At 48.0% G+C, this 27,095-nt stretch overlaps 1 protein-coding gene across 1 annotated transcript in view; it reads left to right on the plus strand.

The window, feature by feature from the left end:
• The window catches only part of LOC111873629 (neurogenic locus Notch protein), an 83,883-nt gene that overhangs the window by 22,855 nt on the left and 33,933 nt on the right, over positions 1–27,095 (plus strand). Inside the window, exons 2-3 of the mRNA XM_023868524.2 lie at positions 4,415–4,493; positions 26,560–27,030. Coding sequence (XP_023724292.1) covers positions 4,415–4,493; positions 26,560–27,030 — 550 coding nt within the window. The remainder of the gene's footprint in view (positions 1–4,414; positions 4,494–26,559; positions 27,031–27,095) is intronic.

Genomic DNA, 27,095 nt, shown 5'->3' on the forward strand with positions numbered 1-27,095 from the left:
CTTTCTGGTTATAGAAATATTTAAAGTTGTTTTAAAAACTTTGTTAAAAATTAAAATACATAAACCATACGGTTCGTGTCAATACACAGCACAGCGGGCCAAGAAATCATAACGGACAATATTAAGAATCTGCCTAATCAAGTTACACAGGCGGCACAACATCGGCCACCTTTAAGAGAGACGACAGGGTTTATTGACACGAACCGTATGGTTTATGTAGTTTAATTTTTAACAAAAGTTTTAAAACTTTAAAACAACTTTAAATATTTCTATAACCAGAAAGGCTGCTGTATTGGATCGAAACATGTAAGGCTAGTGAATCATCAAGTGAGAAAACTGAAATAGTCACATTGGACGGACTTGTCTTTTGTAATTGCAAAAGAAAACACTTGTGAAACTTGGGCGTACATGGAAATTGTATATTGATGGATTTATAGAAACGGTGTCTGGAGTGAATCCATTTGGGTGAAGTTATGGCACACCAGATACGCACTTACGGGTACGCGGGCTGCATGGAAAGCGGGGAATTGCTTGATCATGAGAGCGACTGTCAGCTTCTCGGGAGCCATGTCACGTTGGCAGCAGCGACTCGAGCCCGAATGTCCGAGGCGAGATGGAGGTTCGGCTCATGTTTAAAGTGACGTGTCTTGTTGACGTCGCTCTCAGTGACGTCCGTATTGCAATTGGAAAGGGTGTGGAAGGTTTAATTACAGTGCTTCTGGACAGGCCCCTCTAATACCGGCTTACATAAAAAGGCAGTTTTGTGGCGGACCTGAATGGGAACACTCAACAGTTACTGCGGCCCCCTGCCAATGTGTGTTGCAGCAGCATCTAGCTGCGGTTCTAATCATTCCCATTTTTAAAACACATGAAAAGGTAAGAAATGGCAGGGTTGTCCCTCTGCTTAATTAAGCTCTATACCATGAAGACATATGGGGGAGTGGAGGTCAGTGTTCAGCTTCACACCCCGGCCGCTTTACCCCCGGAGAACGATCCCCACGGTGCCGTATTGGATAGGAGGCTTGGCTGACCCCGAAGTCAATTTGGATGCTGTGAAGAGAAAATCCTCACCATACCTGGAATCGAACCCGGACCGTCCAGCTGGTAGCCCATCGCTATATCGACTGAGCTATCCCGATTAATTTTTTAAAATACATGAGTAAAGTTTAATTCACAGTTCGGATGCAGTTCCTGCTGTTACCGTAACTGTTGTGGCGTGATTATACCGGCCTGGCTGATCCCGCTGCGACTCCTTCGGACCCGGCCGAACTGTACGAACGTTGTTGCTGGAAGTGACCGGCCGGGAGACAGAGGCGCGCGCCACCATATCCCGGATGAGGCTATTAAGTTCCGTCCTCGTCAGTTTCTGCGGACCCCAACCTTTCGAATGAATGTAATTCCAGAACATTAAAGGGTGGAAGACTGAACGCTACAGCCCCTTCGGGACCTCAGCTTTCGGATGAATGTAATTCCAAACCATTAAAGTGTGGAAGACTGAACGTTACAGCCCATTCTGAACCTGAGCTTTCGAATGAATGTAATTCCAGAACAGTAAAGGGTGGAAGACTGAACGCTACATCCCCTTCGGGACCTCAGCTTTCGGATGAATGTAATTCCAAACCATTAAAGGGTGGAAGACTGAACGTTACAGCCCATTCTGAACCTGAGCTTTCGAATGAATGTAATTCCAGAACAGTAAAGGGTGGAAGACTGAACGCTACAGCCCCTTCGGGACCTCAGCTTTCGGATGAATGTAATTCCAGAACATTAAAGGGTGGAAGACTGAACGCTACAGCCCATTCTGAACCTGAGCTTTCGAATGAATGTAAATCCAGAACATTAAAGGGTGGAAGACTGAACGCTACGGCCCCTTCTGGACCTCAGCTTTCAAATGAATGTAAATCCAGAACATTAAAGGGTGGAAGACTGAACGCTACGGCCCCTTCTGGACCTCAGCTTTCAAATGAATGTAAATCCAGAACATTAAAGGGTGGAAGACTGAACGCTACAGCCCCTTCTGGACCTCAGCTTTCGAATGAATGTAATTCCAGAACATTAAAGGGTGGAAGACTGAACGCTACAGCCCCTTCTGGACCTCAGCTTTCGAATGAATGTAATTCCAGAACATTAAAGGGTGGAAGACTGAACGATACAGCCCCTTCTGGACCTCAGCTTTCGAATGAATGTAATTCCAGAACAGTAAAGGGTGGAAGACTCTTAATTTTCCTCCCATGTTCTCTCTGTGCGACATTTCGGAACCTCTTATTTCCTTCTTGATTTTTTGCCATTTCCATTTGGCGTTCCCCGTTATTTTCATGCTCAGAACCTCGTTTCAGATGCAAGCCAAGAGCACTGTCTGTTCATCCTTGGCGATATGTCTTGTACTTTCAGGATGTGTAAACTCTGCAGTTGGAGCAACGTGGTTAAGTAACCCCGAGAATTTCTGGGAACCGCCTCTCGATGTGTCGTGCGTGTTGCCGGCTTATCTCGCCACACACTGGCCACCGGAAGTGTCCGATATTGCTAGTGCACTTCCTAATGCAGGTTCGGTCGCGTCGCGTCTTTACGATTAACAGCGGAAGTGAGGCCAAGTGGCACTGCTTCTGAGGTACTCTGTTCATATCCCGATATACTCCGGTCTAACGGGCGATGTCCCTGCTGGGCGCGGTGGTCGTGAACAAGTGCAGAGGCATTGAGGGCTTATCGTAGCGGAAGCCCGCGAGAGGCCAGCATGTGCTTAAAACTCTTGTCCGCTGTGGAATTCGAGCGTTCATTGCCGTGTTGGGTTTGAGTCTCACGGTGATGACTGGACTGTGGCGACGTGTGTATTTCGGTAGTTTACTGGCGCTGCTTCCACCCTGAAGGGGGAGACGGTATGTTTCACGGAAATGTTGGTGATCGTTTTACCGAGGCGCTTTTTGTTCATTTGTGGACAAGAGTACATCACAAGACCCAGTCCTTAGCCAGATGCATCAAGTCGACGCCCTAACATTACGTTTCTTTTATATCCATTTTAATATATGCTTGGGTCTATGCTACAAGCCGGAAGGTCGCGGGTTCAGATACCGATGATGTCATTGGATTTTTTTCAATTGACCTAATCCTTCCGGCCGCACTAGGCCCTGTGGTTTACTCAACCTCTAACAGAAATGAGTACCAGGAATTAATTAAATAATTTTCCTGGGGAGTGAACCGCGGCCGGCGCGTAAGGCTGACAACCTTACCGCCATCTTTGAGCCGATTGTCAAGGTAATGTGGGACCCTTAACGTCTCACAACCCACTGGGCCTTCACGGCCTGTTACAGGGATAGCTTTGCTTTACTTCACTTCAAACTGGCATCGTTACTATGGATTTCGTGGCTAACGCCGTTTATGCAGTTCTCGTCCCATGCGTGCTACATGCCCCACGTGTTTCATCTTTCTCAATATAATTTTGTTTGGAGAGGGGGAGGGGAAGTGGATCTGCGCGAAGCTGCAAGGATAACTTTGCGCTGCGAACGCAGGAGGAGGTGGTGCTCATTGGTGTAACTGCTAGGCCAGGATATGTAACGCTTTCTTCAGTGTTCACTGCATGCACGGAGCAGTGCCCTGTTCTGAGCCACATGCAGTTCTGTACAGTAAAAGTAAAGTCGACCCCAGGGCCATAGTGCGGCTGGAAGGATTAGGTCAATTGCAATATCCAGTGACCTGGTCGGGAATCGAAACCGCGACCTTCCTGCTTGTAGCCAACTACGGCACCGCGTGCCCCCCATGCAGTTCATACCACTGAACACAAATTTTGTTTGCTTATAATAGCTTAATTACGAACCACTTAACATCACGTTTTCCAAACAACCTCCTGATCTGAAGAAAATCACTTCTTTACCTGAATCACGTGGTCGCCCCCCAGTTTGATAACACCCAATCTTCCACCCACTGCTGTAGCCCCCACCCCGCCTGCGGCTTCGTACAGAAACCTGCTGGCAAGGCGCTGACTTCCCGCCGCGGGGTCCGCTGTTCGTTCCCAGGCGTCTGACGTGGGTAGATGAAGTGTCAGTTGTTGCCAGCAGTTGCTTGAAGAGGCTGTGTATTGATTACGCAATGTGTAGACGTTGTGTGACACTTGGTCTCTGCGAGGAGGAGAGACCGGAAGTGAGTAATGGTGATGGGAGAGCTGTAGCTCACAAATGTTAGGGCGCTAAGAATGAAGAGCATGACTTGGAAGAAACGAGACATAAGCCCTTAAGCAGGCCCATGAGTGAACCTACCGGGCACTGCAGTGAGTGTAGAGGAGAGGATAATATTAGAATGGATCTGATGGTAAAGGGGTTTATGAATGAATTGCATTCAGATGTCCTCCTGTGGACACGATCGGCGGATGTCTCGACCAGCTTGGCTGCTGTCAGTGTCTCAGTAGTACGACTTTCTGTTGCAGGCTTTGTGTCGTGCTCTCCCAGTCCGTGCAAGAATGGCGGAACGTGCGTGTCTTCACCACGAGGGGAGTCCTACTGCAAGTGAGTATTGACCTCTGTACGTTTCAGGATTTCTGTGAAGTTCACAGCGAGCCAGCGATTCTAACGAAATTCTGAAGTCGCTTGCACCGGCTGGCGACCGTCAGGAGTACTGCCGTGTAGTCCGACACATTCACCAGCGCTTCGGCCTCCATTTTCAGGAACAAAAATTAAGCCCAGTGCTCGCCTGCCTGGCGTACTCATCGACCTGGAAAATGGCGCCAGTACGGTCCTGGGAAATGTCCTGTTAACTACAGGAGTACACGGTGTCACATCACAAGACATTATTTCTGTATTTGAAGCGATCAGCACCGTGCAGTGTAGTAGGTATAACAGATATTTCGGAGGAACATGGTCCCTCTATTTTCATGGTTAAAGTGTTAATGCCTCGATTGTATAGGGAGGTAACGCTGCGACCGTCAGCAGTAGGCCTGTCTTGGTGCCGTGCCCACAAGTGGCATGGAAAATGGGTTGGGAAAGGCTTGTAAGGGTTATATTCATCTTAGGTTGGAGTAGTGAGAAAGTGCCCTCATGTCCAGGGCTACGGGGCAGCATGCAGTCACGGCCCAGGAAGATCAAATTTGAATAAATGCCGTCTCGAAAATGCCGCATAAGTGTAATTTGGCGGTGTAGCGCAGGCGAGACGAGATCACCGCTTCCCGACACACTCGATACTGAAAGGCTCATTTGCAAGCCAAGCGCGGCGCTGTCCCTGCAGTGACTCAGCTAAGTATACTGAGATGCATGCGTACAGAGCTGTTATGGCGGGAGCTTTTTATTCCACGGCCAGCCGCTCCATAGCTGAAGCGGTTAGTCGCTGGCTTCCAACCGCGGCGGTCCGGGTTCGATCCTGGGTCTGGTCAAGTGGGATTTGTGGTGGACAGAGTGGCGCTGGGGCGTGTTTTCTCAGAGTACTTCGGTTCCCCTGCCAATTTTCATTCCACCAAATTCTCCATCATCATAATCACCCGCAGGCCAATCAATGGCCGCCGTGCCGAGTGGACCCAGTTGGACTCCACCCCCACCAAGCAAATTAAAAAAAAAAAAAAATTAAAAAAATTAGATGTGAGGAGCCGGGGTAGCTCAGTCGGTATAGCGACCGGCTACGGTCTAGACGGCTGAGGTTCGGAGTTCCAGTCCCGGTAGGCTCAAGAATTTTCTCGAAGTCGTCCATACCGGCTCTGGGGTCCACCCAACCTCCTATCCAATGGGTACCGGAGGGCTCTTTCCCCGGGGGTAAAGCGGCTTGAGCGTGAAGCTGAGCACTCATCTCCAACTAGTGTCGAGGTCAAGAAAAGACGGATCTATACATCCACTTCCACATACGTCTTCATGGCTTAGTGCTTAATTCGTTAAGCACAGGGATAACTTTACCTAAAGGAGGTATAACAGCAGAATTGCGCTGCTGACGTATTGCCGGGTTTTGTGAATATTAAACGCGACACTAAAGTGAAGACAGGTGATTGCGGTGTGGTAACCCCGCCACAGAGAAGTGCCTTCTTCAGGAAGTAAACTGACATTTACTCTGAAAATGAACCAAGCTCGTGCCCTTTCCTTCATTACGTAAAGTCAGCCTTCATGCATTATACATACTTCGTGAAGAATTTTAAATTCAGTTAGTAATGTTAACTATATTCGGTCATTTAATTTATTGCATCGTCGCGTGATTGCATGTGACATATAGACGGGGGTTTTGGTTGATAATCGGGCGTATTGAACTCTCTGATACAGCGTGTGACCACATTGTACATTTCACTATTACACACACACACACACACACACACATCAGTGTCCACAGTCACGTCTTCAGTGCCGTTGCTTGGTAGCAGCTTCCAACAGTGGACGTCCCCTTCCTCTGGGTTCCCGAACTGTTTCGGCCTCAGCCACCAGCTTCTCACAGCAACATCTGACAACAGCTGAACCCCAGCGGCAGTGGCGGCTCGTAGCCAAAATTAGTGGGGGTGCTGCTCCAGAAAATTTGTAACCTTTGTTTTAAAATTGTATAAAAGGAAACAAACATGCATAAAAAGAAAATTTATTCAGAAACTTGATAAAATCCTAAAAGAACAAAATCAAACATTTTTTACTTACTTTAACCTAAATTGTTACAGTTCAAGCTTAATCTATTCATTTAAAAATGAAATCCATTCTTTTTAACCTTTATATTATGCTCATTAATTGGAAGTCTGTATGCCTCACTAAGTTTCTCCTTAATACTTACGGTTCCTGCTTCTTTGACTTCTCGTGCTTTTCAGTTTTTTCTTTAATTTTGTGTATCTTTCTAAAACCATCTTTTGCTCACGTTACATCACCCCCAAACAGCAAACACGGAAGCAAAACAGTGCATTTTTTACTTCACAGCCGCAAAGCCAACTTTTCCGTTTGTACCATTCAGAATTAAAGCTACTAATATACCGTATTTACGCATGTATAGGCCGCAGCACAATTTTCAGACAAATTATAGAAAAAATAATTTTCTAGGAATATTATTTCAGGAGTATTACACCCTGTATTACTAAATATACTTTTTTTTTTAAATGAAATGTGATTTCGAATATTTCGAATATAAGCCGCACCCCAGTTTTCCTCTTGAATTTTTGGCAAAAAATGTGCGGCCTATACATGCGTAAATACGGTATTTCTTGTTCTTCCTTATGCCTGGCTGAGATATTAGAATATCGGGTGTTAAACGACCTCTTTTCTTAACTGCAACTTTCTCATGGAGAGACAGTTGTGAAAACTTAAGCTGTTGAAGTTCACTTACAGTCACAGAACTTATTTCTCGGGGATGCAAGGCCATGGTTAAAGTTTTCTGTTAAATAAAAGAACCGAAAAAATTAATCAAATAGAATAGCTGGAAGCAGGATAATAATCTAATTCTACAATTAACTCATATTCAAGAATATGGTACACGGTTTTTAAGCAAAACACACGCGGAGCACACCTTCCACCCGCACGCCAGGGTCGACACCGGTTGGCACTGTCGTTCCTGCAGTGCTCCCTCACACTTGCAACCTCGCGTGTAGCTTCCTATGTGCGCATGCGCACAGTCAACAAACACCTCGCCGCTGGAACTGTGAAACGCACTGTTCCATACAAAGATTTGGCTACTGACATTATTAAGCATAAGGATTATATATTGTATTGTACAAGTATAAAGAAAGAATTAAAGAAAAAAGGACTCATATAAATGTTATCGATAATATCAAGTGGAAATTGGGGGTACTGCAGTTCCACAGTGCCTATACGCGGGCCGCCCCTGCCCAGCGGTTATATAACTCACCAACTGATTGACTGGATCACGTCCTGCTTATAACATTTCGGCACCGACCGCACAGAAAACACTTCCTGTTGCTTTCTACGGGCCGATATCTAGTAAAGACCGTTGTATAGTTGCTTATTTCGCTGTCGTTGCCTAGTGTCTGCACCAGCTTTGAATAAGGTTTTGTATTCGCCTACCGTTTGTATAGCACATGATTATCTCAGTCGATGTGGAATTTATTTTGTCAATACATATTCCGTATCGAGCCTTGGTGAAACAGGTTTGTAAGTTAAAGGCCGTAATCTCTGAGATGCATCGCCTACTTATATAATTTCCGCTAGCCTGTATACAGGTCGCGGGTTTTATTCCCGATGTGATCATTGCATTTTTCAGTTGACCTAATCCTTCCAGCCGCACTATGGCCCTGAGGTCGACTTAGCCTCTAACAGAAATGAGTACCAGGAATCTTCCCGTGGGTAAAGGGCTGCCGGCATCTGTGAGCCAACTCTCTAGAAAATATAGGAACATCGACGTCTCACGACCCTGTGGGCCTCCACGGCCTATTTACTCACTTCACTGTCTGTGGCTACGGCAACCTAGGGCCCTCAGTCCGGTGCGGGCAGATTACTGTCGCCGTTGTCCTTCATCCCTTGGAAGCACAGTGGTAATTACATACCGCATGCTTTAACCTTTGGACACTGTGCATGTATTTGTGTGTTTCGCGTGATTCTCGCAGTAGACAGGTGTTATTAACCGACTGGCCTTTGTAATTGAGATGCAGTGTATTTTCTGCGAGGTGGAGACGGATTTGCGTGAACTTTGCTGCGGGCATCAAGCCGCTACAGATCACCGCACTGTTCTACTTCTCAGTTGCCTACCGCCAGTCAGCTGACATGGAGGCCGTGTGAAGTTGTGAGGCGAGATCGCAAGGCCCCGACATCGTAAACATGGCGGCGTTGCGACGCTGTGTGATGAGAGCCCTTCTTGAGACTGATACTTAATAACCTACTATAGAAATTTTCCGCCTTTTATGGAACCCGAAGGTTCGTTACAGTGTTCACAAGAGCCCTCCACTGGGCACTCTTCTGAGACAGATGAAACCAGTCCACACCAGGACACTCCAATTCTCTAAGATCCAGTTTAATATTATCGACCGATTAATGCCATCAGACAGATTTAACTTCGTAAGAATCTCCATTACTGGAGACTTCCTACAGAACTAAATCACAAACTGATACAGTAAGAAGTTGTAGAACATACTCGCCTCTGGAGTAAACTGTCCGTCCCGAGCTTCTCTGCGATTGGTATTACGTACGTTAAGCATTACAGCGATGGCCCCCAACGGCGCGAATCCTTGACGCGCTGCAAATCTGTCCTGTTCGCAGATGTTCGTAGGTCGGAATCCACATGGACATCCGGCTCCCTGCTTGCTAATTGTGGGAACATGTTGCGCTATTCCCTCTCATAGCATAAATCGATGTTTTAGTTAATATCGATAGTTTTTTTGCTATGCAGCACGACCCGACGTGTGTTCTTGACGGCGAACATGATCGCTGACCCGCTTCCACGTCCACTCAGCCAGCACAAAGCATTGAGACCCTCTGGACACGATCGTGGACCAGTTTCGCCCACCTCACAATTAAGATCCGTTTTAATGTTATCCTCCCATTTTCTAGCGTTCCATTTCCTATATTGTTTTCGTAGCAAATTTGACCACTGCTTTTCCGCTTTGCTTTAGAATATGCAATTAGAAAGGTCCAGGAAAACCAAGTGGGACTGAAATTAAATGGGACACATCAGCTGTTGATGTGAGTCTATTGTATGATAACATAGATACCATAAAGAAAGCACAAGACACTCTCAAATGACTCTAGTAAGGAGGTTGGTCTAGAAGTAAAGCTGAGTATATGTTGCTGTCTTTTCACCAGAATGCAGGGCAATATTATGACATAAGTATATTTCACAGATCCTTGAAAATGTGTCACAGTTCAGATATTTGGAAACGACAGTAAGAAATCAAAACCTGATTCAGGAGGAAATTAAGAGGAGATTGAACTCATGCGGTGCTTGCTACCATTCAGTCAAGAGGCTTTTGTCTTCTCGTCTGCTGTCTAAGAATATAAAAAGTATAGTATAGAAAATTATAATTTTGCCTGTGGTTCTGTATGGGTGTGAGTGAAACTTGGTCTGTGATATTAAGGGAAGAACATAGACTGAGGGTGTTTTAAAACAGAGTGTTGAGGAGAATATTTGGACTGAAGAGAGATAAAGTGACAGGAAGTTGGAGAAAACTGCTAATGAAGAGCTTCATAACTTGTACTCTTCGCTAAGTATAATTAGAATGATCGAGTCAAGGAGGATGAGATGGGCAGGGCATGTGGCACGAATGGGGAGAAGAGGTATCCGTATAGGATGCTGGCAAAGCCAGAAGTAAAAGAGACCACTAGGAAGACCAAGACGTATGTGGGTAGATGATATTAAAATGGATCTTAAGAGATGGGGTGGGGTAATATGGACTGGATTGATCTGGCTCAGGATAGGGACCAGTGGAGGGATCTTGTGAACATGGCAATGAACCTTCGGGTTCCATAAAATGTGGGAAGTTCTTGAGTAGCTGCACAACTGGCGGCTGCTCAAGAAGGCTCAGCTCCGTGCGGTTGGCGAAGTTCACCGGTACCAGTTTTCTGCCCGTCGCAGCGTAACAGGATGGACCGCTTGTGATAACATTCAGTATGTTGGCGTGTGCATCCTTCCCATAGTGAATACGAGTAGACTGCTCGCTTGTTCTGGCCCCGACGTTAGTATGCGGTCGGTGAATTTTAATTTAGATTCCTGCTTTATGTAGATACTGCTCCTCAGTTCGTCTCAGAAGCTGCTCTTAGAAATAAGTTAGGAAATGTATGCATGGCATAACGATTCCGGCACATTCGCCCACACAAGTACATAATTACCTCGAAAACGAAAAAGAAAATACGTGTTTCATTTTCTTTACAGTTTCTGTTAGAAATAATTTTTCGCTGCGATAAATTTTGGCGAGTTACGCATGGGACGTTTGGAGGCCTTGGTGTAAAGTGGTCGTTATTGCCAGATTTTAACCCAAACTAGAATGTATAGACAAGTTTGAGTAAACACGTCGCCAGTACCAAATTTTATGGAAATCCGTTTGGCGGACAGACGGCAGATATGACGAAGTCGCAAACGCGGCAGAAACTGACTCACGACACGAGATATGAACCTCATTAAGACAGATCTCGCACAGTACAGTGCAATAGAAGGCACGCCTTGCAATGAGGTATGCCCGGCTCCTTTTACGTGCGACGTGGGAATGCCCCGGGCCATCACGCCGCAGCATTTGCATAAGAATGAACAGAGTGGTCTCAGCTTCACTGTAACGCACACACAATAGCGCCAGATGGCGTGGCCACCGTGATAGCGTAGGGGTGTTGCAAACAGCTCACCTCCACTTGTTCCGGTCCGTGGCGTCATTCCTTCCCCTCCCCGCCATCATGTGCAGTGAATTGAAGCTTTCGTGTGGAGGGTGGCTACGAATTTGTTGCATAAGCAGTCTCCAACAGCCGACAAAGGGTGAACCATACCAGCATCGAGGTTTCCTCGCCTTGGAGAACACGGAGCCTCGGACTTTGACGGATTCTTTGGAACGACCTCAGATAGAACGGATTACATTCGCAAGTCGTTTGCCGTCATGTGTGTGAAACCGTTTAGATAAAATAGCACAATCAGTTGCTATGACTGTTGTGTGTGGGAGGAACTTGTGGAGATTGAAGGTGCTAGGAAATTGTTTGGATCCAAGAGGGAGGAAGCGATAGACTGGAGAGTATTATATAAATAAGAACTTCACAATTCGTGCTCTTCGCGGAATATTGTCAGGGTGACAGAAGTGCGATAATCGGGTTGGCTGGGCGTCTAGCACGCAAGGGAGAGTTGAGAAGTGTAGGCGCATCCAAAGTTATAGTCGTCAGATAAGGGAAAATGTCATTTCAAAGTAAGATAATTTGCGGTCCTCTCCTTTGAGGTTGAGGTACATGTTCACTGTGTGAAGTCTGCTTTGCGTTCTCCAGAGGCAGGACAAGCTGCAGCAGTCGGGTGTGCCAGATGTCGGAGCAGCGCTCAACTGCTCGAGCAGATTCGATTCAGAGCGACATGCAACAGTGTTGCCAACAAGTGGTCATGCAGAATGTCGCCAGACTTATTGGAACTGGGCTCGTCTCTTTGCCGCGTAACCGCCCAACCCGACTGTAGTAGCCACCAGCAGCAAAGCGGACGGAATTCAGCCCATTACCGTGTTCACAAGAGCTCACCACTTGGACCTTACCCTGAAGCAGATCTGTCTTTTTAATACTTCCATCTGCTTCCATTTCTTACAAGTGGTTTCCGTCTCTTCCCCCATCTCTTGGGCCCAAATAGTGTTGCCGGTGCCCATCTGTGTTTTAGGCCGAAACAAAAGAGTAGCCACTGTATGCATATTTTGTAAAAAAAAAACGCGATGGGTGAAGGCAATGTCTGGACATTTGCCCGTGACTCAGTGTCGGGTGGGGGGGGGNCAGGGTAGAAGGAAAAATATAAGAAATCCGCAAGCGAAGAGACCATGAGAACCGGTAAAAGCAGATGGAGGCGATACGTTCCTCCGAAACGTCGGTTAACACCACATATAGACGGTGCCAAATTCCAGAAGACTGCTTTCTTCATAGTCACCGCCGTGAAAGCCTCAGATCTTACAATATTTCACAGATTTTGTTGAAACTGTGTGGGAGGCTTCTCCTGATTTACATGTCGTTAATTATTCCCATGTTTTAACTAAGCCTAATGAGAAGAGAGTATATGTGAGAACCCTCAACAGACGCCGTGGGTAATTTTGTGTGCTACATATGGAGTACACGCACCCTTCCAGCCTGCTGCGTAACAGACAGAAGGACAAAGGATTCGCAAGCGATCTCACATTTTAGTCCTGTATTTGCGCTTCACTCGACCTGGCTCAATAGGGCCTCCATAATAACGCTTGGAGTTGAGACAGCGTCGTTAAATAAGCTGTGAACCACGTAACGAGTGAAATTCGGTTTACCTGTTGCGAGCTGCATGCTACGGCGGCGATGTTGCCAAGACGCATCAGAAGGCATAAAGTGGTTGTTTAGGTGGGGGATAGTTACAGGTCTACCTGAAGTCTCACAATGGTGTAGTTGAAAACCTGTCTGCTAGGGTTGTCCAAACATGCCTGCCCTCATTCTCACGAGAATTTTGTTGAATTTCTGTTAATTAGTAGTCTTTCAATTATGTGTACGCGGTTCTCAAGAGCCTGTCTTTCGTCACAATCATAACTTCCTGAATTGAGCTTATCACAGACTGCATTCGAGCCTACAAGAGAAATTGTACGGACGGAAGCGCTTGCGCGTGTCTGCGGCAGGGAATTCCAATTTTGGTGGAAATCAGACAACAGTGGCAGACAGTACGCAAAGCTCTGTCCACATAACTCGGAGTGAGAACATGCTTCGATCAAACGTTATTGATAAAAATGAAACGCACATTGTAAGGTCGATACAAGAGGCCGCGCCAGAGCTCAGGCGGTTAGTCTCTGGCTTCCCACCGCGGCGGCCCGGGTTCGATCCCGTGTCTGGTCAAGTAGGATTTGTGGTGGACAAAGTGGCGCTGGGGCAGGTTTTCTCCGTGTACTTCGGTTTTCGCTGCCAATCTTCTTTCCACCAATTGCTCCACAATCACCCTCCCCTATCATCTGGGGCTGGTAGAATAGGCCAGAGGTGGCCGCAGTACAAGGGACTTAGTCCCACCCCACTAGCAATAGAAAAAAAAATGTCGCTACAGTTCATCCAGTCAGAGGTATTTAAACGAAATAGATATTTATGTTGTGTCACCTGACGGCTTGAAAACCGTTTAGATCAAATTTTATATTGAAGGCCCCTGCTTGTCCACCCGCCCGCTTTGCGCGGTTAACAAGAGATTGTCTGCAGGTTGCATTCACGAACGCACCAGGATTGCTGCGATGTGCGGACGTTTCCTGTGTCTTCTTGACTGCGACGTCACGTACGCGACCGACGTTTAGGAGGAGCTGAAGAGTAAAAACCGAGTAAGAAATTATCAAGAAGCGGGCGGGAAGCAGAGCTTGGTTTGCTCATCGACTCTAAAGACGGAGGCGCTACGTTCGGTGAACTGCTATCGGGCTGCGCGGCGTTGCGTTCGGAGAACCTGAGATGCAGCATTTCCTGTCTTGTTTGTGATAGGTTTTATAAAAACGAGGCGTTTTCTGTTAGTCGGTCCTGTCAGTCCATAAGCCAAATAATCGATAAGTTTCTCAGGAACTCGGTTAGACTTGGCTAACAAGTATCAGCACTGGGTAAGGTGCAAAGTTACTCGCAACACGCACTGCGTATTCGTGGTGCGTGACGCAACACATTTCGAAATGCGGGATAGAAAATGAGCAAAAGATTGGAAAATCATGTATCGCCCTGGGCTACGAGATAAGTGGGCGGCAGGAGTGCGTTTTGGAACGAAAATGTTCGTGACCGGGCGCAGGCTGATGCTGCCGGAGCTGACAGTCGCTCAGCTGGCCAAGAAATTTACCGCTTCTCATGGAATCGGAGAATTTTCATTACCGTGTTCACAAGAGCCCGTTTCTAGATCCTGTCCTGAGTCTCCAGGTTCCCGCCGAATTCAGCTGGCCAAGAAATTTACCGCTTCTCATGGAATCGGAGAATTTTCATTACCGTGTTCACAAGAGCCCGTTTCTAGATCCTGTCCTGAGTCTCCAGGTTCCCGCCGAATTCCGTTGGAACCCATTTTAATCGTATCTTCCCACTCCCATCTGTGCCCAGTTCTTGGCAGAGGGCTCTATCTGTGAGGCATGCGTTTGTGATGTCTCCCGTGCATCGCGACCAGTTTGTGTTTACCGTCAGACCACTGTTGATGCCTACGTTACTTGTTCAACCGTGTTGTATCGGCAGTAGATGTTATTGTTCGCCGACTCAGGCAAAATGTTATTCTCATACGCGGTGCTTGTGAGTTATGGAGTATATAATAGCAGAAATTTGTGTCGGTATAGCGGCGGGTTACGGTCTGGACGACCGGGATTCGATTCCTCGGCAAGGGCAGGGATTTTCTTCTTTTCCATAAATTTCACACCGGTTCTCGGGCCCACCCAGCCTGCTATGAAATTGGGCGCGGAAAGCGATTTTCGGGGTGGTAGAGCGGCTGAGTCGTGAAGCTAACCACTCACTTCCATTGAGTTTCGAGGTCAAGAATGTTGGAGCTGTACCTCCATTTCCCCACACGCCTTAATGGCCTGGTGCTTAATTAGTTAAGCACAGGGTAAACTTTACATGCTTTCACTTTATAGTAACACAAGTTGCATTGTTACAGACATGAAACACGAAACTCAGGATCCAACAAGTTAGGGAATGTACGCGGCACAATGGCGACGTTGCGTTCCCTTTTCCCGTTGTTTAGTTATCTCTAAAACCAGAAGACTTGCAGGGAAAGTGTGCTGGCCATACATTTTCCGACTTGCAGAAGCGCACTTAGGTCCTCATGAGTTGGAATCAAGATGGCAGTGCGTTCACTGTTGTAAACTGCCCGGTATAAAATTAATGAAAATCCATTCAGCCGGTTTCCTGTCAATACGAGAGGGCACACGGATGTGAATAAACTATTATAGTATTTTTTTTCGCAGCTTTTCATTATTCTGTGAGATTCGAGGTTCTTTCAGGGCTGGTTATTAAGGGTTCTGTCTTATGGCATATAACCCAATGTGGTGCGCTCAAAGTCAGCCGAAGTTTCGGAGGAATTGTCACCTCCATCTTCTGGTTATTGGTATTTGGCTTATTCGAAAACCCTGAAGATGGAGGTGACATGCTTCTCCGAAACGGTCGACTCTCAGCTGACTACACGACGTCATATCCCAGGAGGTAGAGCTTTTAATTGCTAACTCGCCAAAGTCTATATACATTTTTAATGTGTTCTAATCGTTGTACCACTATGATTCAGTCACTGCAGCCTCGTTTTTGTACCACGGGAGAGGTCCGACAGTCGGAGCGTTGCGGGCAGGTTAGCTAAACGTTGAGCATTGTGACTAATGTCCTGCAGCACTCCTCAGTTCTGTGGACTTGCGTGAGAAGCCATCTCAGTTAGCAGGTGCTGACTTTGTTTCTACTTGCGAACAGAGCGTCGCGACTGCGTTCGGTGATGGGATGTAGGAAACAGACGCCTGCTACCCCGCGCGATGGGAACGGGAGAAAGCTAGGAGCACTTTCTATGTATCTGTGTGATGGTCGCAGGTTGGCACGGCACTGGGGAGAGCCGACCAGACAAAAAAGGTTGCTATCCCGGTGTCCAGCACCGCTCGCGTTCTTGGAGAACCGTCTTGTATCAGCTTGTCGCCCGCCACTTCTGGTTTTTTTGCTTGACGTACTTCTCACCCTCGAAGGTGGAGGAACTCTGTGCCTCCCGCAACATCGGGCTGTCCCCGAACTACACAGAAGACCGTACCCTCCATAGTCAGATTGTATATGGTCTAGCCTTGTAACTCCATGGGACGTTCGGATACTTAAGAAATTCCTCGCGAATCGTTGTGTTCACAAGGGCAGAGCTAATCTAGCCCACAGCCTCCCGCCTTTTTAATGTCCTTCCAACTGGCTTCTTCCCCTCAGGCTCTCCCGTGAAAACTCGGTGTTCATTTCTTATGTTTCCCATGCGTTCATTCACAACCCGCCCATTCCATCTTCCTTGGTGTGATAATCCTAAAAGTGTTCCACAAAGCGCGCAGATTGTGCTCAGTTGTCACCGCCCCCCTTAGGCCAAGCACCGTGTTCCCAAACTCCGTCTGCGTGTATGTATTGCAAAACACCGGGTTTCTCACCGAAGCAGAACAACGGTTGGATCACTTCCGAGTTCAAAAGTTTTTTCTTTGCTTAGTCCACTGGCCGTTCTGGGCAACTGAAGTAATGTTCGTACCATTCCAGCAATGCCCCACACTCGTCTAGCAGCGTGCGACGGGCCAGTGGCCCCGATACTGCGCTGCCCGGCCATGTGGAACCGATCTGCAGTGTGAACAGAGAGAGAGCAGATTGCATCCAGAGGTCCGCGTTCGGTTCCGTGCGCCCGCCCGCCCGCGGTGTTCGTGGTGCGTGGGGCGGGGCAGACACGCGGGCCGTGCTAAGAATGACACGTCGTTGAACTACATGGTACGTGTCCCGATAACTGGCGTAACAAGCTGACAGTTGCAGAGACGAATGCCCCGCAACATCCCAATTGGACAAGCCGGTTTGTTCTCATTGATTGGTTCTGTGCACGAGGGAGCCGGGATAGCTCAGTCGGTATGGCGATGGGCTACGGGCTAGACTGGCAACGAACTGAAGTGCGGTTTCCCGACGGGGGCAAGGGATTGTTCTCTTCACAGCAACCGAATGGGCTCTGCGGCCCACCCATCCTTCCTTCCAGCGAGTACCCGGGGCTGAAGTTGACGGTGACTCTCCCCCCCCCCAACTAGTTTAGAGCTGTAATTTGAGTCCCCCATACGTGTTATGATGTGATGTTTAATGAATTGATAAAGTAAAGGGACAGCTTTACGTTATTGGTCCACGAGGCTCGGTCATAACGTTTCATTGATTTACTCGTATCTTAGAACGGTTGTATTGGTGTGAAATACGGTTGTTTAATGTACAGGAAGAAGCAGATCACAAACGTTTGAAAACAAAGCGCCGAGGAAAACATATGCACTCGGGAAGACTGATTTACAAAGAATTTCGCGAGATTTGCGGGGCCATATTACCGACTTCAACATGCGAGGCCACACACGTATAGTCCGTCAGATGTTTACCAACCACCTTCAGGGTCTTCCACCATGAAGATGGAGGCACACGTTCCTCCGATACGGTGAACTAGACGGCGGCACATCGTAAAGAGTTGATGCTTCTAGCGCAGGATATGTGGTTAGGGTTGGGGGTGACAAGTAATTACGGAATTTTGGTGGATAGACGGGAAGACAAGATTGCAGGAACCTGTGAAGGTAAGGCCCTGCCTGGTGCCGTAGAATTGGTTCATTCATTTTGATCATTGAGTCGGTTCGTTACATCAGGGCAGTGGCATCACAGCGAAGAGCCGAGCGCAGGAGCACGGCATTGGAGAGTAACACGAAAGGAGAGTGATGTTACGTCATGTAGCAGGTATACTTGGTAGTGACCTGCCGCCTTTGTTTTCAGGGTAAAGTTTGTCAGGCCGTTCCGACACCTGTGTACCAAACTACACGGCTTCACGCCTTAGACGACTGTAACCTTACTACTCACCGCCACGGGGACCTCATATGTCTTCCGAACTCTTTCTTTGTGACTTTGTGCGCCCTGGTTGCAGGAGCAAGCACAACCACGTGGCACACTGCCGTAATATACTCATAAATGTAGCGTAGTTCGTTGAGGCACTGTGCTACAAGCCGCAGGGTCGCGGGTTCGATACCCGATGCAGCCCTTGCAGCCGCACTGTGACCCTGGGGTCCACTCAGCCTCTTAATAGAAATTAATACGAAGAATCATCCTGGGAGGTTTAGGGCGGCCGGCGCTTAAGGCTTACCTCATTTCTGTCTATGAGCCGATTGCCTAGAAAATGCGGGAGCCTCGTCAGTCAGTTGTAGAGATAGCTTTTTTCTGTGTAATGAGCACACGTCGTCTCGTCATGTCTATCTGTAATAATCCTTTGAAGCACTGCGTAATTTAAACTTGCGGAGTTTTACAAACATTTGTTGACATTGCAGTTTTGGTTAAGTCACATGCAGACCTATCCGCGTTTCTGCCCGCATCGCGCTTGCATTTCGCAGCGAGAGACAGTTCGAGCGGAAGTTGTACGGAGAAATAGAGCGCCTGTTCTATGTAAATCGTAAGATTCACTAACATTCCCCGTTAATTTATGGAGGTAACAATATTAGCGCAGTCGGTAAAGCGGCTGGCTACGGACTGGACGACTGAGGGGTCGGAGATCGAGTCCCGGTAGGGTCAAGAATTTTCTCCAAATCGTCCAGACCGGTTCTGGGGTCCACCCAACCTCCTATCCAACCCGGGACGAGAAGCTGACCACTCACCTCCAGATAGGTTAAGAAAATATGGATCTATACATCGACACCCCCATACGCCTTCGTGGCGTAGTGCTTAATTCGTTGAGGACAGGGACAACTTACCCTTTTACAATATTTATTCGCTTTCTTATGGTAACCTTGACGACGGGATCGGTAGCGCAATCCCGGAATTGTGAGGCTAGCCGGCCTCCGGAATGTGAAATAGGAATCCACACGCACAGATGGCGACAGCCGGCAACAAAATGTTCAATAATGTGCAGTGGAGTTTGTCTGAATTTAACGTTTCGGGCTGTGCCACGCAGACAACACGCAATACTGAAGCAGGTGGAGGTGCGTGCCGTTACGGTTGTGCTTTAAAAAGCTGAGGGGTGCTTTTTGCCTGTTTCGGCCGTCCATCCTGCTACAGCAAGGTTGCCGATTGCTGTTAGGCTTTCTCCAGGGGTGGGCCACTGTCGGTCACAAAGTTCTAAGATCCTTTTTAATAATATCTTCCCATGCCCTGACCTTGTCAAACTGCCGTTGATCGATGCTGCAGATGGCCATCCGACGGGAGCTTACGGGTAACATGAGTAATTGCAATAAACAAACAAACAGGGTCGATGTCATTGACATGGGTAGTAGTACGGCTGACGCTCACAGATAAGTGAACCGGCCGGGTGGAGGGGGGGGGGGCAGCATCAGGCGTGGCNGGGAACGCTGAGCGAGCAGCAGGCCTGCCAACTGTCGCGCTCCGCTGAGTGCAGATCGACCATCAACGTATTCTCAGACGCCACTCTGCTGACCATTTCCTTGCATCTTGTTATCTCACTCTCCACTTTAATATTATCATACACTTCACATGAGTTCCACTCAGTACTCGAGACCTGTATAATGCCTGTTTCGTGGTCGTCACATCCTGTTGCCCGTGTCCGTGTAAGTCACGGAGGGAACTAGTAAAGCAGGCCGCACCATAGCTCAGGTGGTTAGTCGCTGGCTGCCCACCGCAGCGCCCCGGGTTCGATCCCGGGTCTGGTCAAGTGGGATTTGTGGTGGACAAAGTGGCGCTCGGGCGGGTTTTCTCTGAGTACATCGGCTTCCCCTGCAAATCTTCATTCCACCAAATTCTCCATCATCATAATCACCCGGGGCAGGCTACAATAGGCCAATCAGGGGCCGCTGTGCCGAGTGGACCCAGATGGACTTCACTCCCCACTAAGCGAACAAAAAAAAACAACTAGTAAAGCACACTTGAGTTTTTGTTGTGATATCTGGAGGGTAAAGACAGACGTAGGCATAGATGGTAGTATAAGATTAGCATTGGCCGTAAGGAAATATCTGAATGAGATTGACCTGGCTCAAGATCAGGTTAGTGGTAGAATGCAGTAGTGGGCTATGGCAGAGAATGTGTCGCTCAGTTATTAAACTCTTTGAAACAAGACGTTTATCGGAATACCGTCAGATAGTGCAGTTTCTGCCTCACAGAAAACACTTCAACTCCTTTACAAAGCCCAGCCGGTTAATGCTGTGTAGGGAAACAGGCTGTTTATTGTGGGAATCATACGGAACACAGAGCAAAGCTGGCAGAGCTGTGAGTGCTGGTTTCCTACCTGGCATATTCTTCGGCATGTTTCAGCGGAACTCACGGAGTTATGTCCGTGAAGACGAGCTGGGCAGAGTGCAGAGTGAAGCAGGGACACATGCAGGAAGCGCTGTGTCACATGGGCTTCATGACGACGCTGATGAATCAATTTGGAAGTATCGGGAATTAGCTGACGGTACTGCCCCCGCCTGCCACACGCCGGATGCTACAACCTGCTGTGCTGTACAGTGTTCCTGCCCCACACTCTGAGTTTCTAGAAAATGACAATACACAGCGGGAGCTTGCCATTCTGACAGCAGTACTGGAATAACTGCCCTGAAGATGGAGGCAGTACGTTGCTCTCGAAACGCTGGTATTTTTTCGCCAGACCACGCGGCGGCACTCTCCCATTCTTATGGTGTTTACAAGCACCGCCACTGGCCCCTATCCGGAGGCACGAATCTCTCTTCCCGCTTTGCAATCTCATGCTTCAAGCTAGTCTCCGGAATTCTATGTCCCATCCTATAGTAGAAATTGTGCAGTTTCCCCTACCCTCGTGTTACTTCCTGCCTGTTGGGTCCAGATATTCCCCTCAGCACCCTCAATCTTTGTGTCTCCCTTAAGAAATAAAGCCGTATGCACAGGATGGAAGCGGTGAGCTCCGTCATACAGGCGTTTCAGTACGTGGCTGTGCGAGGGGGGGGGGTGGACATCGGTGGCGAGAATTTCAAGGATCTGTACTAGCTAATCGAGCCCCGGCCGTGATCATGCCCGTCACGTGTCTCACCCACCGTTGTGCCGGAAGTTGCCGTCTTTCCGTTGTCAGCACGCGGCGTGATCGGGCTTTGCTTTTCATGCAATTGCCGCTGTGTACATGTCCGAAGTTTGCAGGGTATTCACTCCGACCGTGCCTAGTCCGGTTCCATGCCTTGTTGAGCCAAGGTGTCACAAGAAAATTGCCCTGTGTACGAGAAGACCACTCCGTCTCCACCGCGGTCGCTCTGTATCTTGTTTACATGTTTGCCGTGATTAGCGGTTATCGCCTCTTGTTGCGCATGTTGACTGCAAGGAGCAGAGCTGATGCAACCCCAACGTTTCAGTGGCCTCTCCCTACAGGTCCCTCGGGCTGCGTCCATATTGCGGCATAGGCCGTCTGATTAGTTCGCATGCTGGAGCCTCCATCTTCGGGGCATGCGCTTTGATCCAGAAAATGGAGGCGATATATTGCTCCGAAACGCCGCAATAAGCCTTGAGTAGCAGTTCAGATCCAACAATATTTTACATCCGTTTTCGTATGTTACACATTTCCCGCCCACCGACTTCGCAGAAGCCCCTTCTGACCCCATATATAGCCCCTTTTCGTTTGTAACGTCATGGGGACGGGGTTCCCTCCATGCACAACGTTTTAAAATATTTTCCAGTGTGATATGTGCCGTGCCTTTCCACATTTTGCTTACGTTTAAGCTAATTGTAAGGCTAATTGTTCAGGTCGTCTTAGGCTATTTATGATAAAATAATACTTTTTTAAATGCTTCTAACTTTTGAGGTTAGTATTTGGTAGGATTTCCTTTTGTTCAGTTTAGATTATTGTTTTTAATTCCGGTAGGCTAGCTCAGATCCCTGGCTGCCCTGCCCTTGCCGGCGCCAGTGCCTTAAATCCAGATTTATTTTGATGCCAACACCGCCATCACTAAGTCGATGCTTAACGCAGCTGCATAAGAAGCTTGTCCTCTTGCATAATTCAAAAGATCTACTTTTAGCGAGTTTGGTATGTTCATTTTTAAGCTGCTTTCTTTTGTTGCAATTTTTCATATGTTTTCAGCGAAAAGTTGCCAAAAATGCGCACATTAGCAGAGCTCGAGAACCGCCGAAGTGATTTGTATGAAGTTAGAAATTCTTTGGTGACGCGTTCCAGTTTCGGCTAGAATCGGACACTTCACGTTCCTGCGCCCATGTCGACCACAACTCTGCTTGCGTCCGTTGCGCAGGTCTGTAAATTATGGCGTTCCACCCGAAATTCTGTTTGGGGGGCGCCAGGTGCTGGATGAGGTGGATGGATCGTTGCTTTTTTAGCGACTGTGTGTAACATCACGTTCGATGAACTTAAAGGTTCCAGGAGGAAGCGATTCTGACATATTTGACGATATAATTACGGCATTCGCTTGGAGGTACTGGGACAGTGGTCAGCTTTGTCAGGATAGTCCGCGGCGCCACTCGGCTTCCTTCCGAATGTGAAGTCCTAAGCGTTTCAAGCTGAGCCGGCCCACATACTGAGGAACGTTTCGTTTCATTCTTCTGCTCAGCCTGTCTCTCCATCTCTTGTTCTTCGCTGTACAGGTTTTCCCTTTGGGAACCCGTGGACCGGACATCATGCTGACACTGCGGTTCTCGTTTGCATAAGAAATTGAAACCGTGACAGCGGTTCCGCAACCCGTTTACAGTTACCGAAGTCATGCTGTGAGACCGGCAGGCCGGCCGGGGCAGGGCGTGTCGCCCCAAGAGCACGCGGAATGTGCAGATCCCTGAGGCAATTAGGGACGAAATATGGAGAATGTTTTCTGTGTTTCGTCTTTCCGCCTGGCGCCAAAAAACACAGCTGATTTGTTCACTTTCATTAAATTACGCGAGTAAGACCTCCAGACCCCCGCGCAGTACGTAATTAGATAATTTCCATTGCTCAGGTGCACAGTGTGAGGTCGGTACGGAGCATGGATTGAAGGCGCTGTTCAGCTCCACGCACTGAATACATTGGGGATGGAAAGATGTTTATGAATGGCGAGTCCCACTAGTAAGGACCTTCTCAGTTAACAAGCTGAATCCTCGTTTCCGCCCGAAGCGCAGTGTGGCAGATGGCCCGATTTTGAAGTACCAGTAGTTACGGCACATACGCAGCGAAAGAAATGAACCAGTCATTCATTTGTGGGATTTGAGGTTCTCACAGCGGTGGTAAGAATATATCTTGTCATATGGTATATAACGCCGTGTCTTCCGTCTTCAGGGTTTAAGAATGAGCCAAGCAAATATCCAGTCGTTTGTCTGCCTCCGTATGTAACTGCTGGAGAACCACTTAGTGGACCTTCTTGGGGTTCGATGCGGGCTAGTTTTACTGAAATTTGTTGACATTCCGGTTTTTAGTTGAAACCTGACTACGATAATGAACACATGCAACTCGCTGAATGCTTATCGGAGCGAAAAATGTTGAGGTAGAAGTTGCAGGGAAGAACAAAGAGCACTTTTATCCCCGGCTCTTTGAGTTCTGGAGAGAACTACGCGAATATGAGTGAATAGCCTATGTATGCATCTTGTAACTTGTTTTAAGTTGGTTATTTAACGATGCTGCCAGTGTCAAGACTGTATAGCGGTCAGATTGATGAATGTGGAGCAGTTGGAATGAGAATTGGCAGGCGAAACCGAAGTACTTTGAGAAAGCCTGCTGCAGTACCAATTTGACAGCCACAAATCTCGAATGAGCAGACTTGGGACCGATCCCAGGTCCCACAGTGGGAAGCCTGCGACTAACCGCCTCAGCTGTGGTACAGTCCCTCTAAACTTGGTGGTTCTGTCAAAACACGCGATGCCTTATGCAGATCCAGTGAGAACAGGAAATTTGGTCTGAGGGTGCGATGCAAGGAAGGAAAGCCAGCAAAAGTCAGAGCATGGAACCTGGAGGTCGCGGGTTCGAGTTGACCGGCGTGTGTCGTGATGTATACCGAATGTTTTCTGTCGGATCGCGTTGGTTTGAAGAAGGGCCGGCAACAGCGGAGGGACTTTTTTGTGTGCCTAAGACAGTGCTTCCAACTGTCAAGTTGGGATGCGCCTTCAGTGGGCACGAGTTCCGGCTCCTTCAGGAACGACCCGGAGTCGTCCAGTCAAGGAGGACGAGATGAGAGGGCATGTAGCACGCATGGATGGGGTCCAGTGGCGGCCTCCTGTGAACATGTTAATGGAATTTGTGGATGAGCTGGGTGACCGAAGTGGAACAGGTTGTGGCACGGGAATATCATAATCAGCTGGCGTGTGCAATTGGCCATCTCTGCCGACGCAAATGTGTTCTGTGAACCTGACATCAATGTCGCAGCCTCCGGTGCTGGTTCGACAGGCCAACTACCGGGTCGCAGCGGAGGGGTGCACAGAATGGCGGTTGCAAGCCGTCTTGCTGATTTGTGGCCCAGCAGGAGGGAGAGAAAGAATTAACTTGTTATTGCGTACTTCCCTGCTACTGCTCTAATGTTAAAGCTTTAAAACCCAGTGGTCACTATATGTACCACCTGTTTTAGCACACTAAAACTCTGCATTCTGCCCACAGAGTGTATCTGTGTGTTCTGTCTGGTTCTCAGAGTAAACAGCGGCTGTTTCCCTACACAGCAGTAACCGGTTGGACTTTGTAGCGGAGACGTAATGTGTTTCCCTGTGAGGTACGGACTGAATCTTTATACTATATACTGCATTCTGCCCACAGAGTGTATCTGTGTGTTGCATACGGTTCTCACAGTAAACAGCTGCTGTTTCCCTAAACAGCAGTAACCGGTTGGGCTTTGTAGTGGAGAAATGGCGTGTCCATTAAAAGGAAGAGTCTCTTGTTTCTGTTTATGGAATTCATTCCTTATTGTGAGAATCCTATAAAGCATATAAATGTGGCAAGTGGACAAAACACAAATGCGGTAGTTAGTTACAGGTACAGTTGTTGTTCCTGTCTTTAAAATGTAAAAATCACTAATTTTACTTGAACAGTACCAGATTCAGGAGACAGTTCTATGACATAGACCCTGAGGATGGTGGTCACTTAGCAGATGACACATTGAAGCACCGAAGGCCACATCAGACATACGCAGCAAATACCGGACAAGAATTGTGTGTTTATCATAACATGGAATGTTTTGAGGTGGGGACCAGTTTGGGAAGTTTCATGATTTTGGAAACGTGCGTGTGAATCTTCATTGTTGCGCTGCAGGCGGCGAGGTATGAGGCTGGGCTGTTATGGGAACCTGGATTTCGTAGCGTTGTCTCATGAGGGTGTACTATCTGCTGGAAACTTGCTAGTCATGGGGGGGGNAGCACAAAGTGCCCATTAGCGGGATGCCGCCAAATTAGAGATGTCAGGATGTACTCTTGCCCAGTCACTTTAGGTGCATGCCTAATTGTGGGGGTTTACGTAGGGTTCCGCCTTTGATTGCTCATAGCCACAGTTGCTTTTTCAACCTGTGTCCATCATTCCTTTTACATGTCCAGATCATCTGTCTTGTACATATAGGATTAAAGCAAGGCGTTTTGAACTTGCTTCCATTTTGCGACAAATTTTAGATGAGCAGACATAGATATTTGGCTCGTGGAGCATTCAGTCCTATGATTTTGCAAGGTTTTATGTTCTCAAGGTGGTGGATATGTGAAGACGGTTGTTTGTTGGTATGTGACAGTTCTGTCCCTCTCGTTAAATTTGCCACCATCTCGTACATCGTCGATCTTGGCCCCCTTCCCCTATATAAGGACGATCTCTTCCTGTGCCCACTTACTCTTCTGCCCTGGCAACAGAAGCAGCACTTTTCTCGACTTTTTGGCAACGACTATCCAGACTACACGCTGTCACATTAGTGAAGGCCATCTGCACACGAGTCTAGCATGCTGTTGGATTATAAGTTGCGTTACCAGCATATGATGATGTTACAGGTATGGAGTGACTATAGACGGGACTTATTAAACTTTTTCAGATCCGTGAATACAAGTAATTGTAACCGTTTCACTAATTCACACACTTTACAGTTCACTACAGCATGCACTATCTTCTCAGATGACTGTATCTTCACCAGTCTTCCCAGCGATGTATGTCCCCTTCCTATGGGTTCCCCAACTGTCCCCATGCCTCAGCTACCAGCTTCTAACAACACCTGAACCCCACCAGTCCTCTCACTCACTAAGCAACCAACTAGGCTTCACTTCACTGACTGACTGACTGAACTCACTCCTCACTAAGTGCCGTGCTTATAACATCTCTGCACGGACCACACAGAGAACACCGTTCTTCTGTTGCTGTTTTGCGGGCCGTTGTCTTGTTGTTTGTCTCGTGGTCTACACGCCACATTATTAATCATAAGATTTCTAGGACTGGAAGTCTGTAGTAAGACGTTGGCTTTATGAGTCTGGTGTGTATGTGTGTGTCTGGTTGCAGCTGCACAGCAATGCATGTGGGGGAGTACTGCCAGTACATGAACCCCTGCCACACAGGACCTGGTCCCCGATGTCAGAATGGAGGTTCCTGCAATGTGCGGTCATCACCCACATCCAGCCCCACCTTCGGCTGCATCTGCCCGATCGGCTACTCGGCCTCCCTGTGCGAGATCCCGGTGGCTAACTCGTGCGACTCAGACCCCTGTCTCAATGGGGGTACATGCACCCTGAGGAGTTTGGACAGCTATTCCTGTACTTGTGCGCCTGGCTACACGGGACAGCACTGTGAGCTGCAGGACCACTGTGCCTCCATGCCCTGCCGTAATGGGGCCGAGTGTGAGTCCCTGGGGGACACATACAAGTGCACATGTGCGCCAGGGTTTGTGGGACCCTCTTGCTCAGAGGATATCGTAGAGTGCAAGGAGGACCCCTGTGAGCATGGCAGCTGCTTCAACACCCACGGATCCTACAAGTGAGTTGTCAGTCAGATGATTACAGCTCAGCAAGTATTTAATGATTCCTCACACAAGTGCTCAG

Source organism: Cryptotermes secundus, unplaced genomic scaffold (assembly GCF_002891405.2).
Source record: "Cryptotermes secundus unplaced genomic scaffold, Csec_1.0 scaffold678, whole genome shotgun sequence".
Lineage (NCBI taxonomy): Eukaryota > Metazoa > Arthropoda > Insecta > Blattodea > Kalotermitidae > Cryptotermes > Cryptotermes secundus.